At 39.4% G+C, this 26,767-nt stretch overlaps 1 protein-coding gene across 17 annotated transcripts in view; it reads right to left on the bottom strand.

The window, feature by feature from the left end:
* The window catches only part of SYNE1 (spectrin repeat containing nuclear envelope protein 1), a 465,519-nt gene that overhangs the window by 124,503 nt on the left and 314,249 nt on the right, over positions 1–26,767 (bottom strand). For 11 of the 17 annotated variants that reach the window (XM_059176745.1, XM_059176748.1, XM_059176749.1 and 8 more), the window contains 6 exons: positions 23,542–23,748; positions 21,251–21,424; positions 18,456–18,647; positions 9,355–9,489; positions 8,262–8,371; positions 1,529–1,685 (listed from right to left, as the gene is read on the bottom strand). In XM_059176745.1, coding sequence (XP_059032728.1) covers positions 1,529–1,685; positions 8,262–8,371; positions 9,355–9,489; positions 18,456–18,647; positions 21,251–21,424; positions 23,542–23,748 — 975 coding nt within the window. Of the gene's footprint in view, positions 1–1,528; positions 1,686–8,261; positions 8,372–9,354; positions 9,490–18,455; positions 18,648–21,250; positions 21,425–23,541; positions 23,749–26,767 lie in introns of those variants that run through there. The other 6 variants (XM_059176737.1, XM_059176742.1, XM_059176743.1 and 3 more) reach the window with 4 other exon arrangements.

Raw genomic sequence — 26,767 nt, 5'->3', positions numbered from 1 at the left:
CCTTGGATTTATCTGATCTAGGATAGTCAGAGAAGACTGCACTTCCTGATGTAGGACTGTAAATATCCCTTATAGTCAAAGGAATGGGGAATACTAGAACATGAAGGTGAGCTAGTGGTCAAGACTAGGAGACCCACCTCGGAAATCAAGAATTCAGACTATGAGTCTAACTGCTCGGGATGTGGAGAAAGATTAATTCAAACAGGTAGGAAGTCCATGTGGAAGCTACAAGGCACCACGTGCCAGGGTGGTAGAGGATTCTGGAATAACTACCTTCAAGAATGGAGTGCTCTATGCTGCCCAGGGCCACTGCTGGTGGCTATGCATGTGGACAGTGACAAAGAAGGATCCTGATCAGAGCAGGAGAGGAGTGAGAAAGGGTGGCATGCACAATAGTAAAATGAGACAGACACGCATGGCTCTGGCACTGATGCATGGCTCCCCACAGATAAGGGGACACATTGTGACCTTAGGACTATCTCCTTTTCAGGTAGTCCTGGCAAGCTGTATCTGCTTTCTTTATAGAGCCTGCTCTACCAGCTCCTGCCTTTCATGCCTCAGATGCACTCCAGTTACTGACATTCTTCCATTCCTGGGTTCAGCCTCTCCCAGCACTGAAGTTAGCCCTAGTCAGATCAGTGAGACAACAGCAGCTGCCTCAGATCCACAGAAAAGGACCTCAACTTTACTCTGATAACACTACTGTCACAGAATCACTGAGATGAGCACTGTGGGGCCATGACCCAGGACTAGACTTCTATCTTCAAAATCCTGGTGGGCCACAACTGTGGTAAACATCACAGGCAAGCTGGGTTCCGACCTCATGCAATACCTCTCTACAGGGTTGATTCCTCTGACTCTCAAATGTTCTCTGGCTTCTGCTTATAGTGAGCTAATAGTTATTATCTACCTAGAACCTTCTGTTGCTATTTTCAGTTCCACTGGACTTGGCTTGCTTTGTCAAGTCCAATGTCACACAGTACTTGTCCATCTCAGGAACAAGCTTACAGATGGGCCAGTAACTATTCTAGCAGGCCACTGACTTCCCCTTCCTTTTAGATCCACTGATGTCCCAACATGTTTCTCATTAAGATCGTCTGAAGCCATTAAGTCCTGGAAATAGCAATGGAAAATAAGATAACTTGACAATTTACTTCTAGTAAAATAATCAAATTTGTTGCGTTTCTCTTGTCCTAGATGCGTATATTCTTGCTTATAACCTTTATTTTCAAGATTGTGGAAAAAAAAGGGGGGCCGTTAATGATTTACACTAATGAGTCATCAGATAGTAATCATCTCTGAGGAAAAGAGTATCTAGAAATCAAATGAATTTACACATATAAATATATAATTATTAAGAGAAGCACGAAACATGCTTGCTAAGAAAAATATAAAGATGAATGATTTCTTTTATGTCTTATACTTGAATTGATAATGAAATTATAGATTACTGCACATATATATTCCATTAGCATAAGCTATACACATTTTATATTAGTTAATATATAAAATCAAAATGTTTGGATACCACTTGCTCCTGTTCCTGTTCCAGAACATTCTGTAGTAGCTTCTGCTTGGTACTAAATTCTTGATGTAGGCTTTCCCATTTCATTCTCATCTGGTCTTCAGCAGCTGATTTCTCCCCTTCCATCCCCAACTCCTGGGATAACACATCAGGTTTTTCGCTATTAGAAGAATAAATAATCTAAGTTTACAATGTGTACAAAAAGGCATTAAGTTCTAGGTAATTTACTGTATGTATTAGATCTGACCTCTAAGATTGGAACTAGATTATTTTAGTCATTAGCTTACACTTTCAAACTATCAATTAAAATAGAAAATTTGAGACCAACCATAAACAAATATATTCTTAGCTTATACTATAAGTGAACTATGAGGACAATAATGATTTAACAATTCATGGAAAATAGCTCAGTATTACAGATGTAAGGTAATTTTAACATTTACAATCAGAAAATGTACAATTAGACTAGTGTCCTTCATCAAACAGCTCAGAGAATAATTAAAAAAACCCTAAAAATGCCACTTAGTCTACTGAGAGCTTTTATCCTGAGTCCAGAGAAAATGCTACAGACAAAGTCAGGACGTGGAACAGAAGTACAGAGGGAGAAAGGAAGGCATTGAGTATCATCCTTATTAAGGCAGCAGGGGGGCATCGAAGATTATGGCTTTGTGGGAGACAGATCTGGGTTGAGATCTCTGCCCCAGCATATTTGATCTATGACTTTGAGTAATTCGCTTCAATTCTCTGACTCTCAATTATCTCATCTTCACAATAAAGATAGTACCTATCTTACAGAAGTATAAGAATTTAGAGAAGATATGCACAATGCCTAGAACCCTACCAGGAACATAATAGCCAATTGATAAATGGGGTCTAATGATAAGAGTCTGGGGGACCCAAGTTCCAAATAGATCCTAGTTTTTCAAGACTTTTAAAGAGCTAACTAGAGGGATGCCTGAGAGGCTCGGTCAGTTAAGCATCTTCCTTTAGCTCAGGTCATGATCTCATGGGTCCTGGGATAGAGCACTGGCATATAGGACTCCCTGCTCAGGGAGTGTCTGCCTCTTTCCCTCTACCACCCTCCCTGCTCCAGCCTGTTTATGCTCTCTCTGTCATATAAATAAATAAATAAAATCTTAAAAAGTAATAATAAAACTCAAGGATTTGAACAAAATCTTTAAAAAATCTTAATAAAAAAAGACCTAACTAGAATTATGTCATCTGAAAGACATACCACATTATAATTAATATTTCGACAGAACTTTTCCTTAAGTGAAAAAAAATAACAAGTTCATTAGCAGGATAATACTATACACTACCCTGAAATCTACTCATCTCAGAAGTATTGAGTACAATAGTTTCTTCAGGTGAGCCTGCTGAAGTAAGTCTTTAAAAATTATCTATAAGGCTATAATGCAGGATATGCCACTTCTAGGATACAACTTAGAGAATCTCCCCAACCTGATCAGTTAGAGAGACCCAGGAAAGTTAATGTCAGCAACGCTGGTAATAGCAAAAAAAAAAAAAAAAAAAAAAAGGTGGAGCAAGGTAAATGCCCATCAGTTAAAAAAAAATGGGTAAACAAGTTATTGTCACAAGATAAAATACAATTAAGCAGTTAAAATGAAAGAACATGAAAGAACTCGATCTATATGTATTAACATGGATTGGCTTTAAAAAGTAATAGCGGTCAGGGGTGCCTGGGTGGCTCAGTGGATTAAGCAGCTGCCTTCGGCTCAGGTCATGATCTCAGTGTCCTGGGATCGAGCCCCGCATCGGGCTCTTTGCTCAGCGGGAGCCTGCTTCTCTTTCTCTCTCTCTGCCTGACTCTCCGCCGACTTGTGATCTCTCTCTCTCTGTCAAATAAATAAATAAAATCTTAGGAAAAAAAAAAAAGTAATAGCGGTCAATGTACAGAAATCAGTTGCTTTCTTATACACCAACAATGCAAATATAGAAAGGGAAATCAGATAATCAGTTTCATTTACTATAGCACCAAGAACCGTAGAATACCTTGGAATAAACCTAACCAAAGAGGTAAAGGACCTATACTCAAGGAACTACAGAACACTCATGAAAGAAACTGAAAAAGACACAAAAAGATGGAAGAGCATTCCATGCTCATGGATAGGAAGAATAAACTTTGTTAAAATGTCTATACTGCCAGAGCAATGTACTTTCAATGCCATCTTGATCAAAATTCTACTGGCATATTTCAAAGAGCTGGAACGAACAATCCTAAACTTTGTATGGAACCAGAAAAGACCCCGAATTGCTAAGAAAATGTTGAAAAAGGAAAATAAAACTAGGGGCATCATGTTGCCTGATTTCAAGCTTTACTAAAAAGCTGTGATCACCAAGACAGCATGGTACTGGCACAAAAACAGACACATAGAACAGTGGAACAGAGTAGAGAGCCCAGATATGGACCCTCAACTCTAGGGTAAAATAATCTTTGACAAAGCAGGAAAATATATCCAGTGGAAAAAAGACAGTCTCTTCAATAAATGGTGCTGGGAAAATTGGACAGCTATATGAAGAAGAATGAAACTCGACCATTCTCTTAACCATACAGAAAGATAAACTCAAAATGGATAAAAGATCTTAAAGTGGAGAAGGAATATATCAAAATCCTAGAGGAGAAAATAGGCAGTAACCTCTTCAACATTGGCCACAGCAAATTCTTTCAAGACATGTCTCCAAAGGCAAAGGAAACAAAAGTGAAAATGAGCTTTTGGGGCTTCATCAAGATCAAAAGCTTTTGCACAGCAAAGGAAACAATCAAAAAAACAAAGAGGCAACCTATGGAATGGAAGAAGATACGCAAGTGACACTAGAGTCACAGGGCTGATATCCAAGATCTATAAAAACTCCTCAAACTCAACACACACAAAACAGATAATCACACCAAAAAATGGGCAGCAGACATGAACAGACACTTCTCCAAAGAAGACATGCAAATGGGTAACAGGCACATGAAAAAAATGTTCATCATCATTAGCTATCAGGGAAATTCAAATCAAAACCACACTGAGATACCACCTTACACTAGTTAGAATGGCCAAAATCAACAAGACAGCAAACAAGTGTTGGAGAGGATGTGGAGAAAGGGGAACCTCTTACACTGTTGGTGGGAATGCAAGTGGTGCAGCCACTTTGGAAAACAGTGTGGAGATTTCTTAAGAAATTAAAAATAGAGCTGCCCTATGACCCTGTGATTGCTCTACTGGGTATTTACCCCAAAGATACAGATGTAGTGAAAAGAAGGGCCATCTGTACCCCAATGTTCATAGCAGCAACCGCCACAGTCATCCAACTGTGGAAAGAATCAAGATGCCCTTCAACAGACGAATGGATAAAGAAGATATGGTCTATATATACAATGGGAATGTTATGTCTCCATCAGAAAGGATGAATACCCAACTTTTGTATCCACATGGATGGGACTGGAAGAGATTATGCTGAGTGAAATAAGTCAAGCAGAGAGAGTCAATTATCATATGGTTTCGCTTATTTGTGGAGCATAAGGAATAACACAGAGGACATTGGGAGATGGAGAGAAGTGAGTTGAGGGAAATTGGAGGCTGAGAAAAACCATGAGAGACTGTGGACTCTGAGAAACAAACTGAGGGTTTTGGAGGGGAGGGGGTGGAGGGTTAGGTGAGCCTGGTAGTGGGTATTAAGGAGGGCACGTATTGCATGGAGCCCTGGGTATGGTGCATAAACAACGAATTTTGGATCACTGAAAAAAAAATGAAATAAAATAAAATTTTTTAAAAAGTAACATTGGGTGAAAGAGTGCTAAAATCATGTTGGGACTTCTAATTTCATTTGTCACGGTAGTCTCTGGCATTTTCTGTGTGTTTTTAAAAAATAGTTTTAAAGTCTTAATGAAATTAAATTTCTTTATTGTGATGTCCTTTGTAATGGTGGATGGTAGCACATCATTTTTAATTCATTTATGTTTGTATAACAATCTAGTATATAACTAGGGGATAAACTTAATCACTGACACATGTAAAATGCCAGCAGCAAATCAGTCTTAAATGAGAACAAAACCTTTTATATCCCATGAAAAATATTCTTTCCCTTTGATGTTTATATCAATTAACGTCCAGCTGAGTTTCCTTATCTATCCTTCAACAGTTCTATACATCACATAGTACTTATTCTTTATAAATTTGTACACTGGAAACAAATCATCCTTCCACAGAGGTTTTCTTACACAAACTACTTCATATATTTGATAGTCTTAGAAATCAGCTAATAAGTTAAAATATGAATACAAGGACTTTTTTCCCCTAGCAATGTTATTCTGTTCTTTTAAAATAATATGATATTCATTTGGTTTCTAGAAATTGCTTATTTTATGTTTTTTTTTGTTTGTTTGGCTTATTTATGCAGATGCTTGAAAGGAATGACTGAACTGTAATCAAACTGATTTACAGGTGACTTTTCTAAAGATTTTATATAAAAATTTAAAAATGTGTGAAATTTATCAAGTAGTCATGAAGTGGATCCTGTGTAGAAAGGCAGCACTGCACTGGGAATTTCTCTTTAAAATATTTTTGTATTTGAAACAGCAATTTATAGTTGTTTGTCTTTCATCTGGGTCCTTTCCAAAGCTAAAGGCCAAGGAAAGAAAATATCATGGCAAGAAAGTTGCAGAAGATTCCTACTGTTGCTTTTTGTAACTATTCATATGATGAGAAGGCAATGTGTGAATGGGTTCTTTGTAAAAATAGAGTTTGGCAAAAATATGCAGAAAATTGTGAAGGATGAATAAATGTTCTAGAAGAATTAGAGACAGAATAGAAAATGAAAAGCGAAGGTAGGTCTTGATTCAGAGTCGGTGTGGAAGAAACAGTGTTTCTCATGTTGTCTTTATACAGAAACACATATTTTTGGCCTTATCTGTATTTGTAAGCATGATGGACCATCAGGATTTTGAAAACTCTTTTACATTTTAACACAATTTTTACAGTTTCAAGATTATTATAGTGGAATTCCTGACTAACCATGTCACAATAGTTTTCATTTGTATCCTTTTAAATTGATAGTTAATAATTTTATCAATATTTCTACTTTTTGTTTCAATTTTTTTTTTCTTGAACGACATCCTAATTCCTATATATTTTGTCATAATATGTCTATTTCAATTATGTCATGGTTTGGTTTCTATCATTTTGCACTTGCTATTCTTAAATGTAGACATATATACATATAGTCAACACTGATGTATGTCCGCAGTATTTCAGGAGCATTGATTAAAGTGCAAAAAATAAAAGTCTCCAAATCTATCCTCTCCAAAGTTAGCTTTTTTTTCTTTTTAAAGATTTTGTTTATTTATTTGAGAGAGAGTGAGCGAGAGAGAGCGAGAGAGAGGGAGAAGCAGACTGCCTAGCTGAGCAGGGAGCCCGATGAGGGGCTTGCTCCCAGGACCCTGAGATCATGACCTGAGCTGAAGACAAGACACTTAATTGACTGAGCCACCCAGATGCCCCAAAAGTTAGCTTTGATAAATAATCTAATAGCGAAAATGGTTCTTATCCACTCATAGACTATACCTACAATTGTATATCACACTTTTACATAGTACCACACACACATTTTCTGATATTGTTATGTAATTTTTTGTTAAGATTATATATGCATAAAATTTTCCTTAGGCTTTTTTATACTAGCAGGCATTGCTTCCTTTTCTATTACTTGGTATTATAAATAATATTTCAAAAGTCATCTCCATAGCATCTATTTCTTCCTTTGGTTGCTTCCTCCAGTAAATGTTCAGCATTGACAACACTGGAGTCAGCATTGACAACACTGGAGTCAGCGGCGTTCGAGCTACTTGCCGATTTCCGGTTGCGGGAGGATACCACTAAACCAAAATCTTTACAAGGCACAAGTAGTTCCACTGAAACCTTTTTAAAATAATATTTTGGAGTTGAAGGTTTTCCTCCACAGCCTCTCAGTTGCATCCTCCACTTTCAAACCCTTCTGAGATGGAGGCAGTTGATTATCTAGGTCATCCTAGAGGTGAGCACACGGGGGCTCAGGGCTGAGTTCCTTTCCCACGACGGCTGCCAGAGAAATGGAATAAAACCCAGACCTGACTCAAAATACAGGGATACAGCAACCCTGCTGTGGTTTATTTTCTGTCCTGCCTTTTAAGTCAGAATCTCCAACCTGAAAATTCTCCAACCTCCTTCATTTTTAACACTTGTGCTCAGCTGTGTACAAGGCTTTCAGTTTCCATTCCAAACCAGCTCTTGAAACTCAATGACTTTACACGTAGAAATTATAAACAGACATCATCAAGAGAAACGAAGACGTTTAGTGGGCACACACATTTATTTTTCCGAGTGATGTTTAGAGATAGATAAGCTCATTTTGCAGGGAAAATACTTTGCAGTTAGATATAATCACTCAGAAACACACAGGAATGTGTTTAGAATGCATTTCTTATTTGATTCTAAAAAATGAACTCAGAAGCATCTTCTTTGGACAGATATGATCAGCGTACTGGAAAGAAGGCAAACAAGTCAGCCACCAGACTTCATAGTTACTGGCTATGCTCGTGTTGCACAACAAATGTTCAAAATGCAAGTAAATTTAATATCATAAAGTGAAAACAAAATGATTAAATTCTTGCAGATGTTTAAAATAAAATTTCGAGTGAGATGTTTACATTTCTTCAAATCTGGGCAAGCTGGGAGAAAGTGTTTTTGAAACATACCCAGCACCGCCAGAGGTCTCTGCAGCTGAGTGTTGGGTGAGAATTTCCTCTCCACGACTGGCTACTGACCGCAGGAGGCTCTTCTGCTCGGCTAATTCCTGTTCCAACTCCTGCTCAAGGAAGAGAAGAAATGAAAACATGTGTTACTTTGCTTATTACCTACAATCATGGTTTTATGTCTAGAAAATTCTCAGAGAACGCCTGTAGTAAGTTCCTAAATTCAGATTTTGCATATCAGGTATGATTTAGGTAAATGCACAATCATGTCTCCAAAGTACTCTATACCTTTCTTTGGCTTTTATAAAAGGTATCTCTGAAAAATCTTGGAAAAAATTAATGGAAAAAAGAAAGAATTCTGCTGGGCAATGGTGCCCTCAAGTGGTACACAACGCACTTTCACTTTTCAAAATCAATACTGCCTGTTGCCGCTGAGATAAATCCTCGGGGGCAGCAGCTCCCTTGAATTCCCCACTTGCTTTGTAAATTGGACAATCAACAGATTTGGTTTTACTTCTTCACTACTTGTGAAAAATGCCGGAAATATTTTAATATGCCTCATACATAAAGCTACGGTGTCAATGAGAAATCATTCTTACTCATCAAAGCTCATTTGTTTCACTGGCAATAATTTTTAATCCTATCTTATGATGGTACCTACTGAAAGTGAGAAATAAAATTGCATTTTTAATAAGTTTTTTTTTTAAACATGTAACTCAGGTTTTATTTATTTATTTATTTATTTTTACCAATTCTCAAAGGCTTTTCTGAGATTATTCATTCTCTAAAATAGGCTCAAATTGGGGCGAATCTGGGAACAGAGTTGGTAACCTTCATCAGGCAGATTGTAATTGAGTGATGCTATTTGTAAACCTGAACACCACCTTTTCTTAAAGATCAGGCTTGAAAATGACCAGTCATTCCAGGGGTCAGAAGAAAGTACACCGAAGCAGTTAGCCAGGCCTTGTGTCTGTCCAAGGGAAGATGAAGGGGCACTCTGTATTTAGTGCAGAAGTCACTTGTCCACCTAAAACATGTCTCTCAAGGTGTTTGTGCGGCAGTTCTGTAGGCGATGGAGAGGTCGGAAGTGGTTTACCTTTTGTTGCTGGAGGCTGCTCTGTCGCTGGTGGGCCCACGTGGTTCGAGCTTGGGCCAGCCAGTCCTGGACCCCAGGGCTCTGGCTGGCAGTTAAGTCCACATGGCTCTCCTCCTTCTCTTGCGCTGTGCCCTGCTTTTAATGAGGCAGAAATCAAGAGTCATACTATCCACAGAGAAACCTTAACCAAATGGAGTGAAGGCGACTTTGGTGTGGTCTGCAGAATGATACCAAAGTAGTTCCATTTGGACATGAAACCAGACTTAAAAAAAAAAAAAAAAGGCTAACACAAAACCCACCGAATTTATGGTATTTGCAGAAATGAGAACAATAAATAGATGATTATACTCAAATATTTGAGGGGGAAACGGTCTACTCAGAAGTTGGGCTTTTTTAGCTAACTGATGTGGTCACCAGATATTCCAGAACTTTTTCCATGTGAATATAAGTCTAGATCTCACTTCCCATAGCACTGCCACCCAGAACAGACCCCACTGTCATCTCTTGCCGCTGCTGCCGTGGATGCTGTTTGGATAAAGGAGAAAGATAAGAGAAATCCCTTGTTACCCAGGCAGGAGTTTAGCCATCCTGCAGGATTATTCTGATGGAATTCTGATGGAATTCCATTATTCTGATGGAATTTGATACTGCATATCGGAATGCAATTAGCTCAGAATGAGAGCCCTTCTACTCACATGTGTGTATATATATATGTCAAAAAGATAAATTCTACAATCTTAAGACGACTAATTCACTAAACACTTATTAAATAAGCACGCATTGTGTGTCAGCCATTGTTCTAGGCATATTTGGCCAAGAAGCCAGACAGGGGCCCTTCTGGGGAGGCAGACCGTAAACCAAGAAGATGAGCTAAGAGCAACGAAGAGTAAACTAGACAATGGGATGGAAAGGTAGAGGCAGAGAAAGTCTCTTGAGAGCAGACAAGTGCACTGAGCACCGGGTGATGAGAAACCACCTGCCTGGCACAGCTGTAGGTGCAGCCCCCCCGCCCAGGCAGAGGGAAGAGCTGGACCAAAAAGAGAGAAATCGGGCATCTCAGAGAGAGCAGCAGCAGTTTTGGGACCAGTGTGGCTGTGCCATGGGGCAGAGGAGAGGGACAGTTTACAGGTAGCTTCCATGGAGGAGGGGTCCTGCTCCTGAGCCCCAAGGCTGCTCCTCTCCAGTCCTTTGTCTAAGAATGAAAGCCCGCCGCTGCTGGTCATCCAGCCTGATCTTCCTCTCATTTTCAGATTTTTACACTAACTATTTAGGGAGATAAATAGGGTCTATTGACCCTTCTGTCTCACTAATTAGAGTCTCATGGTTAAGTTGCAAATGTCTGAGATAACGTACAGATCATGGACTTTCCCATGTTCGTATTAATTCTTCAAGTACAGTGAACTGAAGGAAAGCGTGAAACCCAGAGGTAATATTATACATAATCCTCTCCCAGATTCGGAGTCACCTTAGCTCACGGGTGACTTCCCTTCCTTTAAGATGATCCAGCTTCCCAGCAAGAGAACATGGCTTAGAGAGGACAAAGGGGACACCATTGGTTTAAAGGACGCCATTTGCATTTCACAGGACCTTCCCAATGGGGGACCAGCGACACCCAGTTCAGTATACTCCCCATTCCTCCAGGAATGCTGCTTACAGATGAGCCCTGATTCTCCTGAGGGTAGGAGGTATGGGGTGAGTGGGCACTCTTCAGCACGAAGCCCACACATTTCTGCACGAAACAGATTCTCTCCCATCCAAGAATGCACCATCTACTCAACATAAACTCTGAAAGATCCTGGCTTTTCTGATACAGATGAGACAGCAGGTCAAAAGGGACCTACAGAGAATGACACCAAGGAAGTCAGCGTACAAGGCTGAAAGTTGTTCCCAGTGAGAGCTGCCCCGCTGACAAAACGGTGGCCATGGCCATGACCTGCCACTTCATGTGGGATCGGGTCCCTTCCTCTCTGCTTTGTTCTTCAGTAAGGGTTTGTTTTCAGAGCCCATCGTAGAGACTCACGTGGTGACTACTCAGGGACAGCACCTCACTCTTCTACACAGGTTGAGAGTTTTTTCTCCCGCGCCCGCCCCAAATTCCTCAGGCTGAATTTGGGCTTAGAAAAATAACGATGGAAATGTTAGATCTTACGAACAGCTAACTACTTTTACAAGCCAGACACTTATTCAGAATCGAAGACCTAAAATCTAAGGGGAGTCATATTTCACTAATTGAATCCACAGCTTCAGAGAACCAAAAATTAAGTAGCATCAAAAGCAGATGTTTAGTATGTATTTTCTATGTGGTTAGGTTCCATTTTTCAACTAGTAAATTTTTCTTTGACTGATTTAGTCATTTCGAAACATAAGACTTGGACCACAGGAAACAAAAAATGATTAAGAATCCAGTTCAAATTTCTTTCCCTTTCCTCAGGGGATGAGAAGGCACTGATTGAAGGAATAGAATAATGATAATTACATTCTCTTCTTGTAGGTCTGGTAACCGTTTTCTCTCCTACCTAGGAAACAGGAAGTAAGGCAGTTTGGGTCCCCAGAGTTCCCCAAGGGTGGGGCTACATAAGCTGTTTATTTTGGAAATAATAGAACAGTAACCACTTTTGCCAGGAACATTCTTTGGAAGATTAGTGAGGATTGGAAATGCTAAACATTAAATAAAACATTACTTTATAAAGCATTTCATTGTTTATATAGAGCAAACTCTGCTCCTTCAAAGGATGATAATGTGTGAAAATGACCTAAACTTTTTATGAGGAAAGATCCCATGTAATTCAAGAGATAGTATTACATGCCCATATGTCTGGGTCCCTTCACAAAGAGAAGAAATCTTTTGGGGGATGCCCTAAAGGGACTGGTTATTCTTTGATACATACAGAAGTCCAATTCGTTAAAAAAGATGGCCATGATAGATATGACCACGAAGCACTGAGAAATGGTGTGCTTATGGCCATACAAGACTGAGGAAGGGGCTTCGGATCTCCTGACTCCTGCAAGCCCCAAACGAAAGGTACAACCTCACTGACATGTACATTCAGTTTTTTCCCCAATCAACATTAGTTAATTTCAGATCAACTATGAATTTTTTTACACAAAGGCAAATGACCCTTTTTATGGTAACAATAATGGAAACAGGGTTCTTTCACTCCTACAGTTGGAAAAACAATCTCTTCAAATAACTCGAGTTATAAAAAAAGAAAATCAATAGTTTGTATGTTGGAAACTCATTAGACAAAAGATGAGGAAATTTATAAATACTTTAAAAATAAACAAGGTTCAATTTCGATTCAGTGAAACACTGTATTTTCCAGTATTCATTTACAGTTTTTACAATGCTCAGAAAGTCCTTCCATTTGTGGGCAGGGTCAGGATTTTACTCTATCTGAAGAATTTCTGTGGCCCTGGGCAGCAGACCAGGTGTGAGTTCTGCAAGCGGCTGCAGAGCTCAGCCCAGCCAGCCCTGACCCATCTCAGACCTAACCTTCCAACATGTCAGGAGTTGCTTTCCCCCCAGAGAATGTGGTTTGCAAACAGCTGGTGGATGTTGTTATCAGAGTCATTGGTATTTGAGCACTTCCTGTGAGCATTACTTGCATTGAAATCCTCAGGATTTTTGAAAGTCGAATACTATTGATATCCTTATTTTACAGATGAGAAAACGGGTTATTTGGCCTCAAGTGCCAGGATCTTGCCCCAGGTCACCTAGTGAACGACTTGAGGTACTCAAGGATGGGGGCACTTGCGGATAGCAGTTGCAAAGTGACGGTCCAAGAACCTAGTCTGACCTCTGTTTGGCACACAGATTATTTTTAAGTTCTAGAATCAAATGGCAGTGTTTTAAAATGGGGAGATTTTTAGATATAAATCTGAATGTCCCTTCTCTGGAAGATCTATCAATGCTGCCTCTAAGTTCTCGTATGACAATAGCTCAAGCTGAGGAACAGCTGCTTGACATGAGACCAGCCCGCCAAGGTCCTGACGGGGCCTGCTTCGCTCATTTATATGCCTGTGGCAGGCCTGAAGCCCTGGGATTTGTGCCCCCCTTCACCCCCACCCCTCAAACCTCCTTTTTAATCCTGACATGTGCCACCTGCGAACGTATCAGGCTTCCCGCTTGCTTCCTATCTGCTCTAAGAGGTAGGGCGCAAGAGAAGCTTTCCTTTTTAGGATGGTGATGATGATGATGTTCAATGAGCCAACACAGAGTACATCATCCGTTTTTGATGTGATTTTCAACAACTGCAGCTCTCTCAATAACTATTCCAGATGTGGAACCTTGAAGTCTTTCCCTTTGATCTGGTTTTAGAAATAAGGTTCATTCACATATCACCATTAGGGGGAAAAAAAAATAAAACATTCTATATTAGATTGATAATACTTTTTTTGTAAAAACAAGTAAATTACTATCAACTTTTCGTCTCAGAAAATCATCTTCATTTGCCCAATTATATTCCCTACTCCCTAATTTTAATATTTTTAACATTTTCCTTTTTGCTTTAATTCGTAAAGTCAGATTGCATGTACATTTTAAAGTATGTAAATTTAAATTTAAAAAGCAGTATTTTGCCTTTGTTTGCATTTATTTAACCAATAGTGACTTAAAATATCTTTTCATATGTTCATTGTTCACTGGCCATTTTGTATGTCTCTTCATTTGAATCATCTCTTCATCTTTTGTCTAGACCTCTATTAGGTGACCTTTTCATATTGATTTATAAAAGATGTGTGGAGATTATGGGAATTAATTCCTTGTTATGTGAATTATACAGTTTCTTCCCTATTTCTCTGTCTTTTCCTATGTTACTATGTTTTTGGTCATATAGAACTTTTTCATTTTTGGGGCGCCTGGGTGGCTCAGTGGTTAAGCTCTGCCTTCGGCTCAGGTCATGATCTCAGGGTCCTGGGATTGAGCCCCGCATCGGGTTCTCTGTTCAGCAGGGAGCCTGCTACCTACCCCCTCCTCCTGCCTCTTTTTCTCTGCCTGCCTCTCTGCCTACTTGTGATCTCTCTCTGTCAAATAAATAAATAAAATCTTAAAAAAAAAGGGGGGGATGGTGGGGTTATGGACATTGGGGACGGTATGTGCTACGGTGAGTGCTGTGAAGTGTGTAAACCTGGAGATTCACAGACCTGTACCCCTGGGGCTAATAATACATTATATGTAATTTAAAAATTTTTAAAAATAACTTTTTCATTTTTGCGTAGTCATTTTTTGGTCATATAGAACTTTTTCATTTTTGCGTAGTAGTTTTAAAGAAGCTAAAATTCTGGGTGTGGAGCTTACTGACAAAGATCCTTCCCATCTTAAGATTTTTTTTTTTTTAAAGATTTTATTTATTTATTTATTTGATAGAGAGAGATCACAAGTAGACGGAGAGGCAGGCAGAGAGAGAGAGAGGGAAGCAGGCTCCCTGCCGAACAGAGAGCCCGATGCAGGACTCAATCCCAGGACCCTGAGATCATGACCTGAGCCGAAGGCAGCGGCTTAACCCACTGAGCCACCCAGGCGACCTCCATCTTAAGATTTTTTTAAAAAATATATATCCAGAATTTTTCAAGTTTAAGTTTTTATATTTAAATATTTGATTCATCTGTGATGCTTTTTTTACTATAAAGAATGGAACAGGAAATCTAGCTTATCATATTTCAAGTGGTTTGCCTAATGCTTTATTTTTGTTTTATCTGCTGATTTGAAATACTACCTTAACCATTAATCAATGTCCCTTAAATATTGGAATCTCTTTCTGGAATATTTATTCTGTAAATTTTTTTGTTCATTCATTTATTGTGTCAATGCCAAACTATTCTAATTATTGCAATATTGTATTTTAATATATGGTAAAATTAAATTAGCCCCTCATAAATCTTCACTTTCAGAATATTATGGTTTTTTCACATTTATTTTGTTCCAGATAAATCTGGAATAATTTTGTCACATTTTATATCATTGTGTTACATTCCAAATAACTTAAATTTATATGTTAGTACAGAAAAAATTATCTTTTATTTAAAATGTTGTATTCCTCCTTAAGAATAAAGTTTATCTGTCCATTTCACATTTTTTTTCTACCCAGGTTTTAAAATGTTATTTGTTGGGAATCCAAATATTTCATATTTTGTTGGTATTACAGATGGAAAATTCTTATTTCTCTAAGTTGTTTTTTGTTTGTACATGGCAAAGTTATGGATTCTCCATTTTTTTAAAAAAAAGACTCATTTATTTATTTGAGAGAGAGAGAAAGAGCGAGCAGAGGGAGGGAGGAGAGAAAGAATCCCCAAATGGACTCTCCACCAAGCACAGAGCCCAACATGGAGCTGGATCCATGACCTGAGCACCCCGAGATCACGACCTGAGCTGAAATCAAGAGTTTGATGCTTAGCCAACTGAGCCCACCCACGTGCCCCTGGATTCGCCACTTTATTTATTTTTAATAAGCCAGTCATCTTACTAAATTCTTCCTTTTCTTCTAACAGTTTTCTGTTAATCAGGTTTGATGTTCCAGACCACATAATTACACGATTAGCAAAAAGAACTGAAAATACATAGTTTAGTCTGAAAAGAATCTTCATTACACCGAGAACACAGAAGCAGTCAGAGTGTATGTCGGTCAAGTTTCCACCACAATACTGGTGTCCTGTGCCCCGCCAGCATCTGACTCAGATAAGAGGTTTCCCTGGTATTGGCGTTCTAAGACCACACCCTGCCCTTTGGCCCTCTCTTCCCCCTCCTATACATTTTTCATCAGCTTCTTTTTCATCATTCTTTCCTCTACTTTCTCCAACATACTTTCATCCCCATGTAGGCATGCCATTACTCTTCGGATCTTAAAATGTTTCTTAAGCTTCTCATTTCTCTGCCACTACTCATAGGGAAATTCCTGAGTCGTTCATACTCTCCTCTCCAACCTGTCTCCCCTCGTCCTCACTTTTCATTCCGAGTACCTCAGCCTTCCCTCCTCAGCTGGAACAGCTGCTGCTGGCGTCACCAAAGACCTTCGTGTCATGAGATCTAGTGGTCAGCTCCCAATCCTTCTCTCGCCCCACTGACCTGCAAGTAGCTTCCAGGAAACAAACTCTTCATCTTTCTCCCACCTCCCTGGTTTCTCCTTTTCATTCTATTTTGAGGGCTCCTCCACTTCTACCAAACCCTTAACACTGGAGTGTTCCAGCACTTGATTCTGGGAGCTGGGTCTTCGTCCCTCCTCAGTCCCTTGGGATCTTATCAAACCTCACGCCTTAAGGACCATCTAGAGGATGAGGACTCCAGTCTAGCTCTCACCCCTGAATTCCAGCCACGAAGTGACACTGAACAGGTATCTCAGACTTCACCTTTACAAAATTAGACTATTGACTTAACTACTCTTTCTGTTCCTCTGATATCTGTTCCTCAGATAGTTCTCACCTTTACAGAATCTAGGAAGTTCTCATCACCTCAACCTCTATACTTTGCCCTCGAACTGGTGTCTGAGCTTCCGCCCTGGTCCCCTATAGTGGATAAAGGCTGATCTTGTCACTCCTTTTGATCTTGTCATTCCCAGATACTCCAGTGGTTTCTTATTTCCTTTAGGGTAAAAACCAAAGTACCTACAATGCCTGTAAGATCCTTTGCACCATGTCCCATTACCTGTGTTGGGCTTTAACAGACACCACACTAGCCACAGTGGCCTTCTCGAAGAGACCAGGGATGATCCCACCTGGGCCTTTGCACTTGCTTTCCCCTTTGTGTAGAACTCTCTCCTTCATATCAGCAAAGTTTTCTCCTTCAAATGTGACCTTCGGGAGGCTTCCTTGGACACCCTGTTTAGAACCGCTAATCTACGCAGACTGCCTTTCTCCATCCACTCACCTTCTGGTATTACACCTATAGCTCTTATCATCTCCTAACTTAATATATAATAATGGGTTTTAATTTTATTTATTTCTGTTTCCCCCAACCATAATCTTCTGAGGTTAGGAATATATAGACATAAACACAGACATATTGATACAAATATAGTTATTTTCAACCGTCTTTCACTCTGTTAAATAAAAGAGCAGCTGACGCATAGCTGCTTCTCAATAAATGTTCTCTTAATTTTTGTATAGAATAATAATAGTAATTTCTAATTTTTATAGATTAAAAAAGAACAAAATTAAAATACTGGACAGTATCAGAATGAAAGTTACATGAGGAGAAGTCTGGGTGAATGTGTTCTGAGGTTCTTATATTGACCTAGAAGAAGATTAAGAAATAAACTTAGAATTTGTGAGGTATGAGTGGTAAAAATAGATAAGGGAAAAAAGCGTTCAACCATTTAAAAATAAAGGTTAAAAGGGAGAAAGAAGAAATCGAAGGAGGAGAACAAAAAAATAAAAAACAAAAAATGAGATAGCAGAAGCCTACACAGATCAGTAATCCCCATAAACTTAAATGGACTAACCACGTCCTTTCAAAGTCATAGATTTTCTGATTAGATAAACGTTTAAAACCAACAAAGTACAGCCAATATTTTTTTTAAGAAGCAAATCTAAAACAGAAGGACACAGAAAGGGTAAAACCTAGGAAAGTTAAAGGATACATCAAGCAAATATTACCCCCCAAAAGCTCTTGAAATCAAAAGCTCCAAAAACATAAAACAGAAAATCACTATTTGGGGATTTGTAAGGTCATCACATGAGAGTAAAAAGGTTCAATTCACCTAGAATATATGACACTGTAAGGTATGAGCCCTAAATTAAAAAGCCTGAGTATATCTGAAAAACAGAATAGAGACGAATAAAAGACAAATATTAAAATGTTATAGAATATCTTAACCTATGACTTATGTTTAAATACTTTAGTATATTTGCTAAATGTGGATGTTTATTTTCATTTTCTTTCCTTTTCCTATATTGCAGTCTTCAGGTCTATGGATTCACACAGTCCTTACAAAACCTATCTGAAAATCAATGCCAAAGTGTGTGTAAAGGAGATCCAAGGGGAAATATGTGTCCTTCCCCAAATCTCCCTTTGGGGACACCAGGCACAGAAAAGGTCCCGCAGCAATGCCGTAGGATTGAGCAGTGTTGCCGGGCTGGCCTGCTGTGGTGGCGGTGGCGGGAGCCCTCACCTGGATGTTGAGCTGTTTGTCGTGCAGCGCTCTCTGCAGCTCCAGGAGGCTTCCCTTGAGGGTCCTCAGCTTTACAGCCAGCTGCTCAGCCTCCTCCTTCGTGTGAGCCTTGCCCTCCAGGAGCAGGTTCTCATTGTGGACTGAGAGTTCCGATAAGGCCACCACCTTCTGCTCGATCTCCACCAGCATGTTCTGGAGCAACACAAATGAGGAGCACATTCACACGCCCTGCGGGTCTCCGCGAAGATCCTTTCTCACATAGAAACACAACACCTCCTTCATCTGTCACTGGAAGAGTATGCCTTTGGGGTTTTTCCTTACTTCTCTGACAGACCTGAACAGAGGTTATGCATTTTAAAAAATTCCTTGAGCTTCCTAATTTTTTTTCTCTTCTTTAAGTTTAGGTATTATATAATATTACATAATGGAAAACATACTGGAAAAGCACATGGAAAGCATATTTCTTCTAGCCAACGAATAAGGGGAAAAGACCATGCCTTTGTGGTATCCCATTTTTATGATTGTTTTATCATTTTAGTGTTACATTGTAATGCTTATGACTGGTAAGAGTAAAGACATCATAAAATCAACCCTTAAGTGTCAACTTAAAGCTGATTCTCTCTTTCAAGAAACTGCTTTTTTTTTTTTTTCAGATTGCTGTTCTCATTTCTTGATTTTAATTTTTTTTTTATATAATACATTTTTAACCTTGCATTTCCAAAAGTTTTCCTAAGAATTTTACTCTCACTTTCTGTGACAACTCTTTAGGGCTGCCTTTTCTTCTGAAATAGAGGCTAAATTTAGAGAAGGAGCAAACTAGTCTTCCTTCTTCCAAGGTAAGATTTAAAACAAAAACTAAAAAATTACAAAATAAAAACATCACAGCTAAACAAATAATAGCCATTTTATTTTCTGCAGAAATCACTCTGTTCTTATATTCCTTAATTCTGAACTTTTTAAAATGTGCTCTCTAACTTATATTCAGTCAAAGTAATATATGAGAAAAGATATTTTAAATCAGAAAAACTACCATCGACTTGTAAGAATATATGTTGGAACCAAGAAACTTGAACTAAATGGAAGCATGAAATGTTTAGCGTAATGGGGCTTAACGGATGATTTTCTGAAGATTATTTTTGAGAAACTAATATAATTCTGTGCCGAACAGACTTTTCCATTAGGCACAGCTGGCACAGTGCTGAGAGCTCATAATACTTTCAGAGAGCCAATAAAAATCTTAATTTTAATTTCTTCTAAAATCAGAAGAAAAATGAATATAATAATGAAAATGTATTAATAAATCCACTGTGGATCATATCACTCTTATACCAAAGCAGTTATAAAATAAAAATATAATTTTTGTTATTTTATATTGGAAGACACCCACAGAGTCCAAGTGTCCAGGGCCCCAAAAGTTATAATGAGACCCTAGTAATAGCCACAGTTCTAATTCCACGACTGGCTTAAATACTACATTTGAATGGACTGAGGAATTGCTGTACATTTGTGTGATTCCATATGCTTCTAGTTTCTAAAAATGTTGTCAAAATACCATTTCAATACTTCATAAAAACCCTGAAATGTATTATCTGAATTGTGGAATTTATGTATAGCTATAAAAATAGAGACATCCAAAAGGGAGAGGTAGGAGTAATGGTAAAACATAATTTGGGAACGTTAGTTAGTACATGTGCTAATTTTAAGCACTAGCAGGCAACGCAAAAAATAGACACTTCTTTCCAGCAAGAAAGGACGATATAAAGAACAGAAAACACTCACACATGGCTCTCTACTCTCTACCATCCAGGCAGAGAATAACAATGCTTTGAATACACATAGATAAGCTGGCTAGAGAGATTAAAATCCAAGTTACAATGATCACTGTTACAATAAATCCCAAATCATAAAAGGAATGATCAAAATAGCATTCTCTATATTAAGAAAAAAGACAGTATTCCTTCATTAATGGTTTTTGCACATTTTCTGATTCTAAATAGGAGCCATATGAAGTCATGCATACTGATACTTACTGCTGCGGATTAGGTAAATCTTTCTAGATACGTGTTAGTTTGTTAAATGAAAGAGCTTCTAGATAGTCTTCACCCACGTGTGAAGTCTATTATGTTGCTAATCACTGAAATTCGGTGACTGGTACCTGGGAGTTCATTATCTATTCTCTATACTAATACATGTGTCTTAAAATCTCCATGATGAAGAGATAAAAAATATTACAATAAAACCTTAATATCATTAGTCCTTACATTAATTCCGAGTGGCTTCACATCAGAGGAAGGTAATGTTCTGCTCCGAAAGACAACCTTCCTATGTTTAGTCTATCTCTTTATAACTGACAGTTTTTCCAAGTTTTCCAAACAATGTATCAAAGTTAGAACCAAAATTACAACAGAGCACCTAGAGACACCTCCTGTTGTGTTCATCCACAGTCTGATTCACTGACAGTAATTCTTTTCATTGGGTCTGTAGTCCTTACTAGCCACTAAATATAAATACCGTAAGTGTTTTTGGTATTTATGGTCTTTAAAAAATGTCCTTTGTAGGAAGCTGAAGATTTTCTAAAGAGTAGATACCACTGGTAAAATTTTTCAAAAGACTAAATTCAATTTTGGATATCATTTATGTTTTCATAAGGTGTTGCTTTTCTACTTTCTAACTATATAAAGCATATGGATTGTGAAAAATCATATAACCATCCAAGTCTTTTTACTATTTTGTTTTCTATAGTTCAACAATATACTTTCTGATGTTGGCATTTTCCTTCAAGGCCATTTTTGTACCTGGCAGTCCACCAGCTGGGTCTCCATGTCCATAGGCTCCGTGGCTGTGCCCAGTGCCGTGTCCAGAGTAGCCTTCGTGCTCAAGAGCCAGTGGTCCAGCTCGTCGGCCTCACAGCGGTACCTCTGCAGAGCCTGTTCCTGTCTCTGTTCCTCAAGCTGCTCACTTAACTTCTCCTAATGAATTAAGTAAAATGTAACATAGATCACCACCAGGTAAAGTCATGAGGATTCAACACAAAAGAGCCGGTTCTTTTTGGTCCTGGTTGTGCATCAGAATCACTGCGACTTATAAAGAAAAAACAAAACAAACAAACCCATACTTTAGCCACATCCCAGAGCAATAAATGAGAGTTTCTGGAAATGAGTCTCAAGATTAGTATTTTTTAGAGGCGCCTGGGTGGCTCAGTTGGCTAAGCAACTGCCTTCAGCTCAGGTCATGATCCCAGAGTCCTGGGATTGAGCCCCATGTCAGGCTCCCAGGGAGTGCTGCTTCTCCCTCTCCCTCTGCCTGCAGCTCTGCCTGCTTGTGCTCTCTCTCTCTGTCAAACAAACAAACAAACAAAACTAACCTAAAAACAAAACAAAAAAAGAAAAGAAAGAAAGAAAATCCCTGTCTTAACTTTGCAGGTCACCTTAAAAAAAAAAAGAAAAAGATCAGTATTTTTTAAATGCTTCTCTGATGATTCTAATGTGAACCCAGAGTTTAAGCTTCTTACATAATATGCCTATGGGGCTAGGCAGATAATGTAAATAACGGAAATTAACCAAGGATTAGAACAAAACAATGGCAGAAGATGGTAAACAGCAATAGATACTTTACCTAGATGTCTGGGAAAGTGTAAGGAGTGGTGGGGACAGAGCACCACCATAAAGTTTCAGACACGTGATTCCCCACATGAAGCGTGGGCTCAGTGGTACGAGTTTCTTGAGTGAAAGCAGAAATTCAAATTTTTTGGTTACATCTTTGGATTTTCTCAATGATGGCAAATAACTCATATTAAAAAAAAATCCAGGCCATTCACGTCATTTTAAAACTCCATAAGGATTTCATAGTGTGATTAGGAACAGTATTAGTGAATTCAAAAATTAATTCTTAAGACAAGGACTGTAAATACCTTATTTTAAAAATTATTTCATTAATAACTTATTATTGTCATTATTTTAAAAATTTCTGGAGTCACCTTAGAATCATCAGAGAAATTTGTTGAAAATAGAAATTAAATATAGCTGACACATTATTTTAAATTTCTCTCAAACAAAAAATACATGAATATATGATTTGACTAATCTTACAATAGGTAAAACTGGAAAGAGCCTACACACAACAGGTCTATGTTCAACTGAATTACAGCATAACCAGCAGCTAAATAAATACTCTTAAGGATATAATAAGAAATGTATTGAGAACTGATTATGTGCCAGAGAAGGTGCTTCACTCTAGAGACACCAGGAGAGAGAAACTTGAAAAATCCTTAAGAGGTCCCCAGTCTAAGGGTGCCTGGGTGGCTCATTTGGTTAAGCATTTGCCTTTGGCTCAGGTCATCATCTCAGGGTCCTGGGATCGAGCCCTGTGTTGGGCTCTCTGCTCAGCAGGAAGCCTGCTTCTCCCTTTCCCTCTCCCCCTGCTTGTGTTCCCTCTCTTGCTGTGTCACTCTCTGTCAAATAAATGAAATCTTAAAAAAAAAAAAAAAAAAAAAAAGAGGTCTCCAATCTAATCAAATTTATAGAAGCAACAATATGAACATCATTTATATTTAGGGCCAGGAACTATAAGAAAACAAAGAAAAAGCAAAATAACTTATTTTGTAACCTATGTTACTGTCACCAAAATTTATCTATTAAATAATGTTAATGTTAAGGAACATGAGAACCAGAATTGCAAAACTATTTTCATGAACTAATGTGCTCAAATTGGTTAAGGATGACTAAAGATTTACTCTTCAGAGTATTAGTTAATACTAGTCATAAAATGCCCTTATTTAAACAGAACAACCCATTATGCAAACCCTTCACAATTATCCTTCCCAAGGCTCACGTCTACCAAGTTTTGCTTTTCCACATTCTCAATTTTTCATGCTGAAATGAGTCAGAAAGTGGTGAAAAGACACATTCATGGCTCCACACTGACTCAGTGCTCTATTCACGGGACCCTCCTTGAGACACACACAATACCAGCTTCTTCTGAGTGGGAAACCATAAAAATGTCGATCACGTAAACAACCCGCACGCTTGTCAACACAAGTTGGGGACTGAACGTGGACGTGAGCGGCACCTTCTGAGTCACTCGTTACCTCCAAAAGCTGTCGCTTCCCTGAGGCCTTCATCTTGATGGTGGACATGCGCTCGGCCAGGACGGTGAGCGTGGACTGCAGGGCCAGCTGTTCTGCGGGGTCGGACTCGGGGGACTCGGACACCAGCTCCTCCGCGAGCGATGACTGGAGCGCGCTGATCTCCTCTTGAAGCATGAGGATCTCGTCCATCAAGGCCTGTGGAGAAGACTGTGCAATCACAAGACTGTATGTATTTTTTGGGGTCTGAGGAATCACATCCCTAGCGGAATCTCACCCCGAGATGAGTGAAGGTAGTTCACGGGCAAGTCGTTGAACCAGCAAGTGGGTCCCACTAACTAAAGCTCTGAAATGAAAGTACCAGAATGAATGCCAGGACGTTTCTGACTTCAAAACTGATCTGAACCAGTTAATTAGTCCTCCTGACGTTCGGTTAGGCTCAGCTGCTGTCCAAGGAGAGGGGTCATGCTCAGTCTGAGTCTACGATTCCGTGTTGAAAACAGAATTCACTATTTTCTTCCTCTACGTGATTTTCACCCACTCCCCACTTCCCCAAGTCTGACACGACACCGCGGTTTAACCCAAAGCTCACATGACTCTAGACCAGGGAGATCCGTCCCGTTTCTACGTCCTCACCCTTTCCTGGTTGTCTCCTGGCCATTCCTGAGGTTTCACATGCTTTCTAATACTGAGTGCTCACACGGGTGTATCACTTACCCAGACATCTCTCCTAAATTTTAGGCTTTATACTCAACGTACAGGTTTCCTGGTATCTCCAGTGTGAACCATACAAAGCCTGCTTCCTCCTCGGTCTTCCTCATCTCGGCGGAAGGTAACATTCTAGCATTGTTCAAGCTCAGGACCTAGGAGTCTCTCTTCACAGCCTCCCTCTTCCACTCGCCACATCCAGGGCAGCACCAGTTCCTCCCGGATGTATCCTGCAGGTCGCCTCTGCCCCACCCCAGGTCAGAGCCAGCTCTCTTACTGAATTGCTCTAATGCTCTACGGGTTGGCTTTCCTGCTTACCGGTTTACCTGGCCGCTCCCGTCGACTCTGCACAAAGCAGTTGGAGTGAGCTTTTAAAAAGGTAATCAGATCCTCTCACTCCCCTGCTTTAGAATACTCAGTGGCTTCTTGCCTGTAAAGGAAGAGCCAGACTCCTTGCCCTACTTGTACATCTCGCCACGCTCGTCCCAGTACCTGATCATGACGTTCCTGCCTCCTGTACTCACGCTAGGACCTCCAGGTCTTTTGGGGAAACAGCACACTGACTTCTTTATTCACATCCATCACGATTCTATACACGGTTTTTATTTCTCGGCTTTTGGTATATTATGACTTGCTCTTTAGGATCTTGACAGGAGAAATTCTTATTTAGGACTTGAATGGTATGTTAGGAAAAACAGGTGCTGGGGCGTTTGGGTGGCTCAGTAAGTTAAGCCTTTGCCTTCGGCTCAGGTCATGAACTCAGTGTCCTGGGATCGAGTCCCGCTTCTCCTCTCTCTCTGCCTGCCTCTCTGCCTACTTGTGATCTCTCTCTGTCAAATAAATAAATAAAATCTTTAAAAAAAAAAAAAACCCAAAACAAAACAGGTGCTACCCCAGCCTTCCTATTTACTAATATTTCATAGTTGCTAACGTCCCCATACTTGGATGGTTCACAGCTCTGCCACCGACTGCAGGCTTCAGGGTAAGCCCGGTGCCTCCTCAGAGTGGGCTCTCAACAAATACTAAAAAGCCAAACAACAAAAAAAACCTTCTCTTCTCCTACTATCAAGTGTCATCACACTCAATTGATTTTTAAATATTTACACTGAAGTTATTCTATACATCTAGAGAAGTGCAAAGACTCCTAAGTATCGGTCTGTACATTTTCACAACCCATGTCCCGCCACTCAGATCAAGAAACCAAAAGGAACACAGGCTCTCCTATCCAAAATATAGAAACCACTTTACACATCAGTAAGAAAAGAAAAGGAAGGACTCCAGCGGACCAACGATTTTTAGCAGGCAGTCCCAAAAGAGGATATCCAGATGGCCAAGAAGCATAGGGAAGAGTGCTCAACCTCGTCAGTCATCAGGGTAATGCAAATTACAACTACAGTGAGATACTGCTAGGAACCCTCTGAAAGGCTTAGGTGGAGAAGATCCCCAAAGCAGGTGACAGTGGCGTACCATACGGAGGTGACAGTAACCAGCCCTTCGCACAGTCAGTATTAGCAACTTCCATCATCGTGACAGGGAGGGAAAGAAGCCAGACACAGAACAATACCTCAGGCATGATTCCATTTTTATAAAGCTCAAAAACAAGCAAGAGTAGTCTGTGATGTTTACAGGTCACATGGTGGTGATCTTTGGGGAGGAGGCAGGTCGTAACAGAGAGGGGGTCCAAAGGGCTTGTGGAGTCCTAGGAATGTTCCTTTTGGTTCTGCGCATTGCAAATATCTGCTCCCACTTTGTGACATAGTTGTCCCTTAACGGGAATGATTTCCCCCCTGCTGCCTTTCAATAAAATAAAGTTCTTAATTTTATCATAGTCTAACATATCAGCATTTTCCTTCACCAGAAAAGTTAGGGTTAGACTTGGTGTCCTATTTAAGAGATCTTTGCCTACCCAAGCTCATGAATTATTTCTCCATGTCCTCTTCTAGAAGAAGATACTTTAAATAAAGTACGGCCCATGAAATGTATCAGTTCGCAAAATGCTTGTTACCAGTTCACGACAAGATTGAGAAAATGTAGGTGTCAAGAAATTTTTAAAGCAACGTGACATTGACATGCTTAAGCAGTATCTTACTTTATTTTGCTAAAATACTGATCTGATGGGTCAGAAATTTCAAAAATTAAGTACTACAGATAGTTTGAGAAGTTTTGTTTCAAAACTTTTTTTTAACCTTCATATTTAGATCTACAATATACCCAAACTTAATTTTTGTGTCCAGGGTAGGCAGTGGTCAAAATTTTTTTTATACAGATATACATCTGACCCTAGATGACTTATTGAAAATATGTTGTTCGGGCGCCTGGGTGGCTCAGTGGGTTAAGCCTCTGCCTTCAGCTCAGGTCATGATCTCAGGGTCCTGGGATCAAGCCCTGCATCGGGCTCTTTGCTCAGTGGGGACCTGCTTCCCCCTCTCTCTCTGCCTGCCTCCCTGCCTACTTGTGATCTCTATCTCTGTGTCAAATAAATAAATAAAATCTTAAAAAGAAAAGAAAAGAAAATGTGTTT

Source organism: Mustela lutreola, chromosome 6 (genome assembly GCF_030435805.1).
Source record: "Mustela lutreola isolate mMusLut2 chromosome 6, mMusLut2.pri, whole genome shotgun sequence".
In the NCBI taxonomy this organism is placed as follows: Eukaryota; Metazoa; Chordata; class Mammalia; order Carnivora; family Mustelidae; genus Mustela; species Mustela lutreola.
This window is presented reverse-complemented; position numbering and strand designations above follow the sequence as displayed.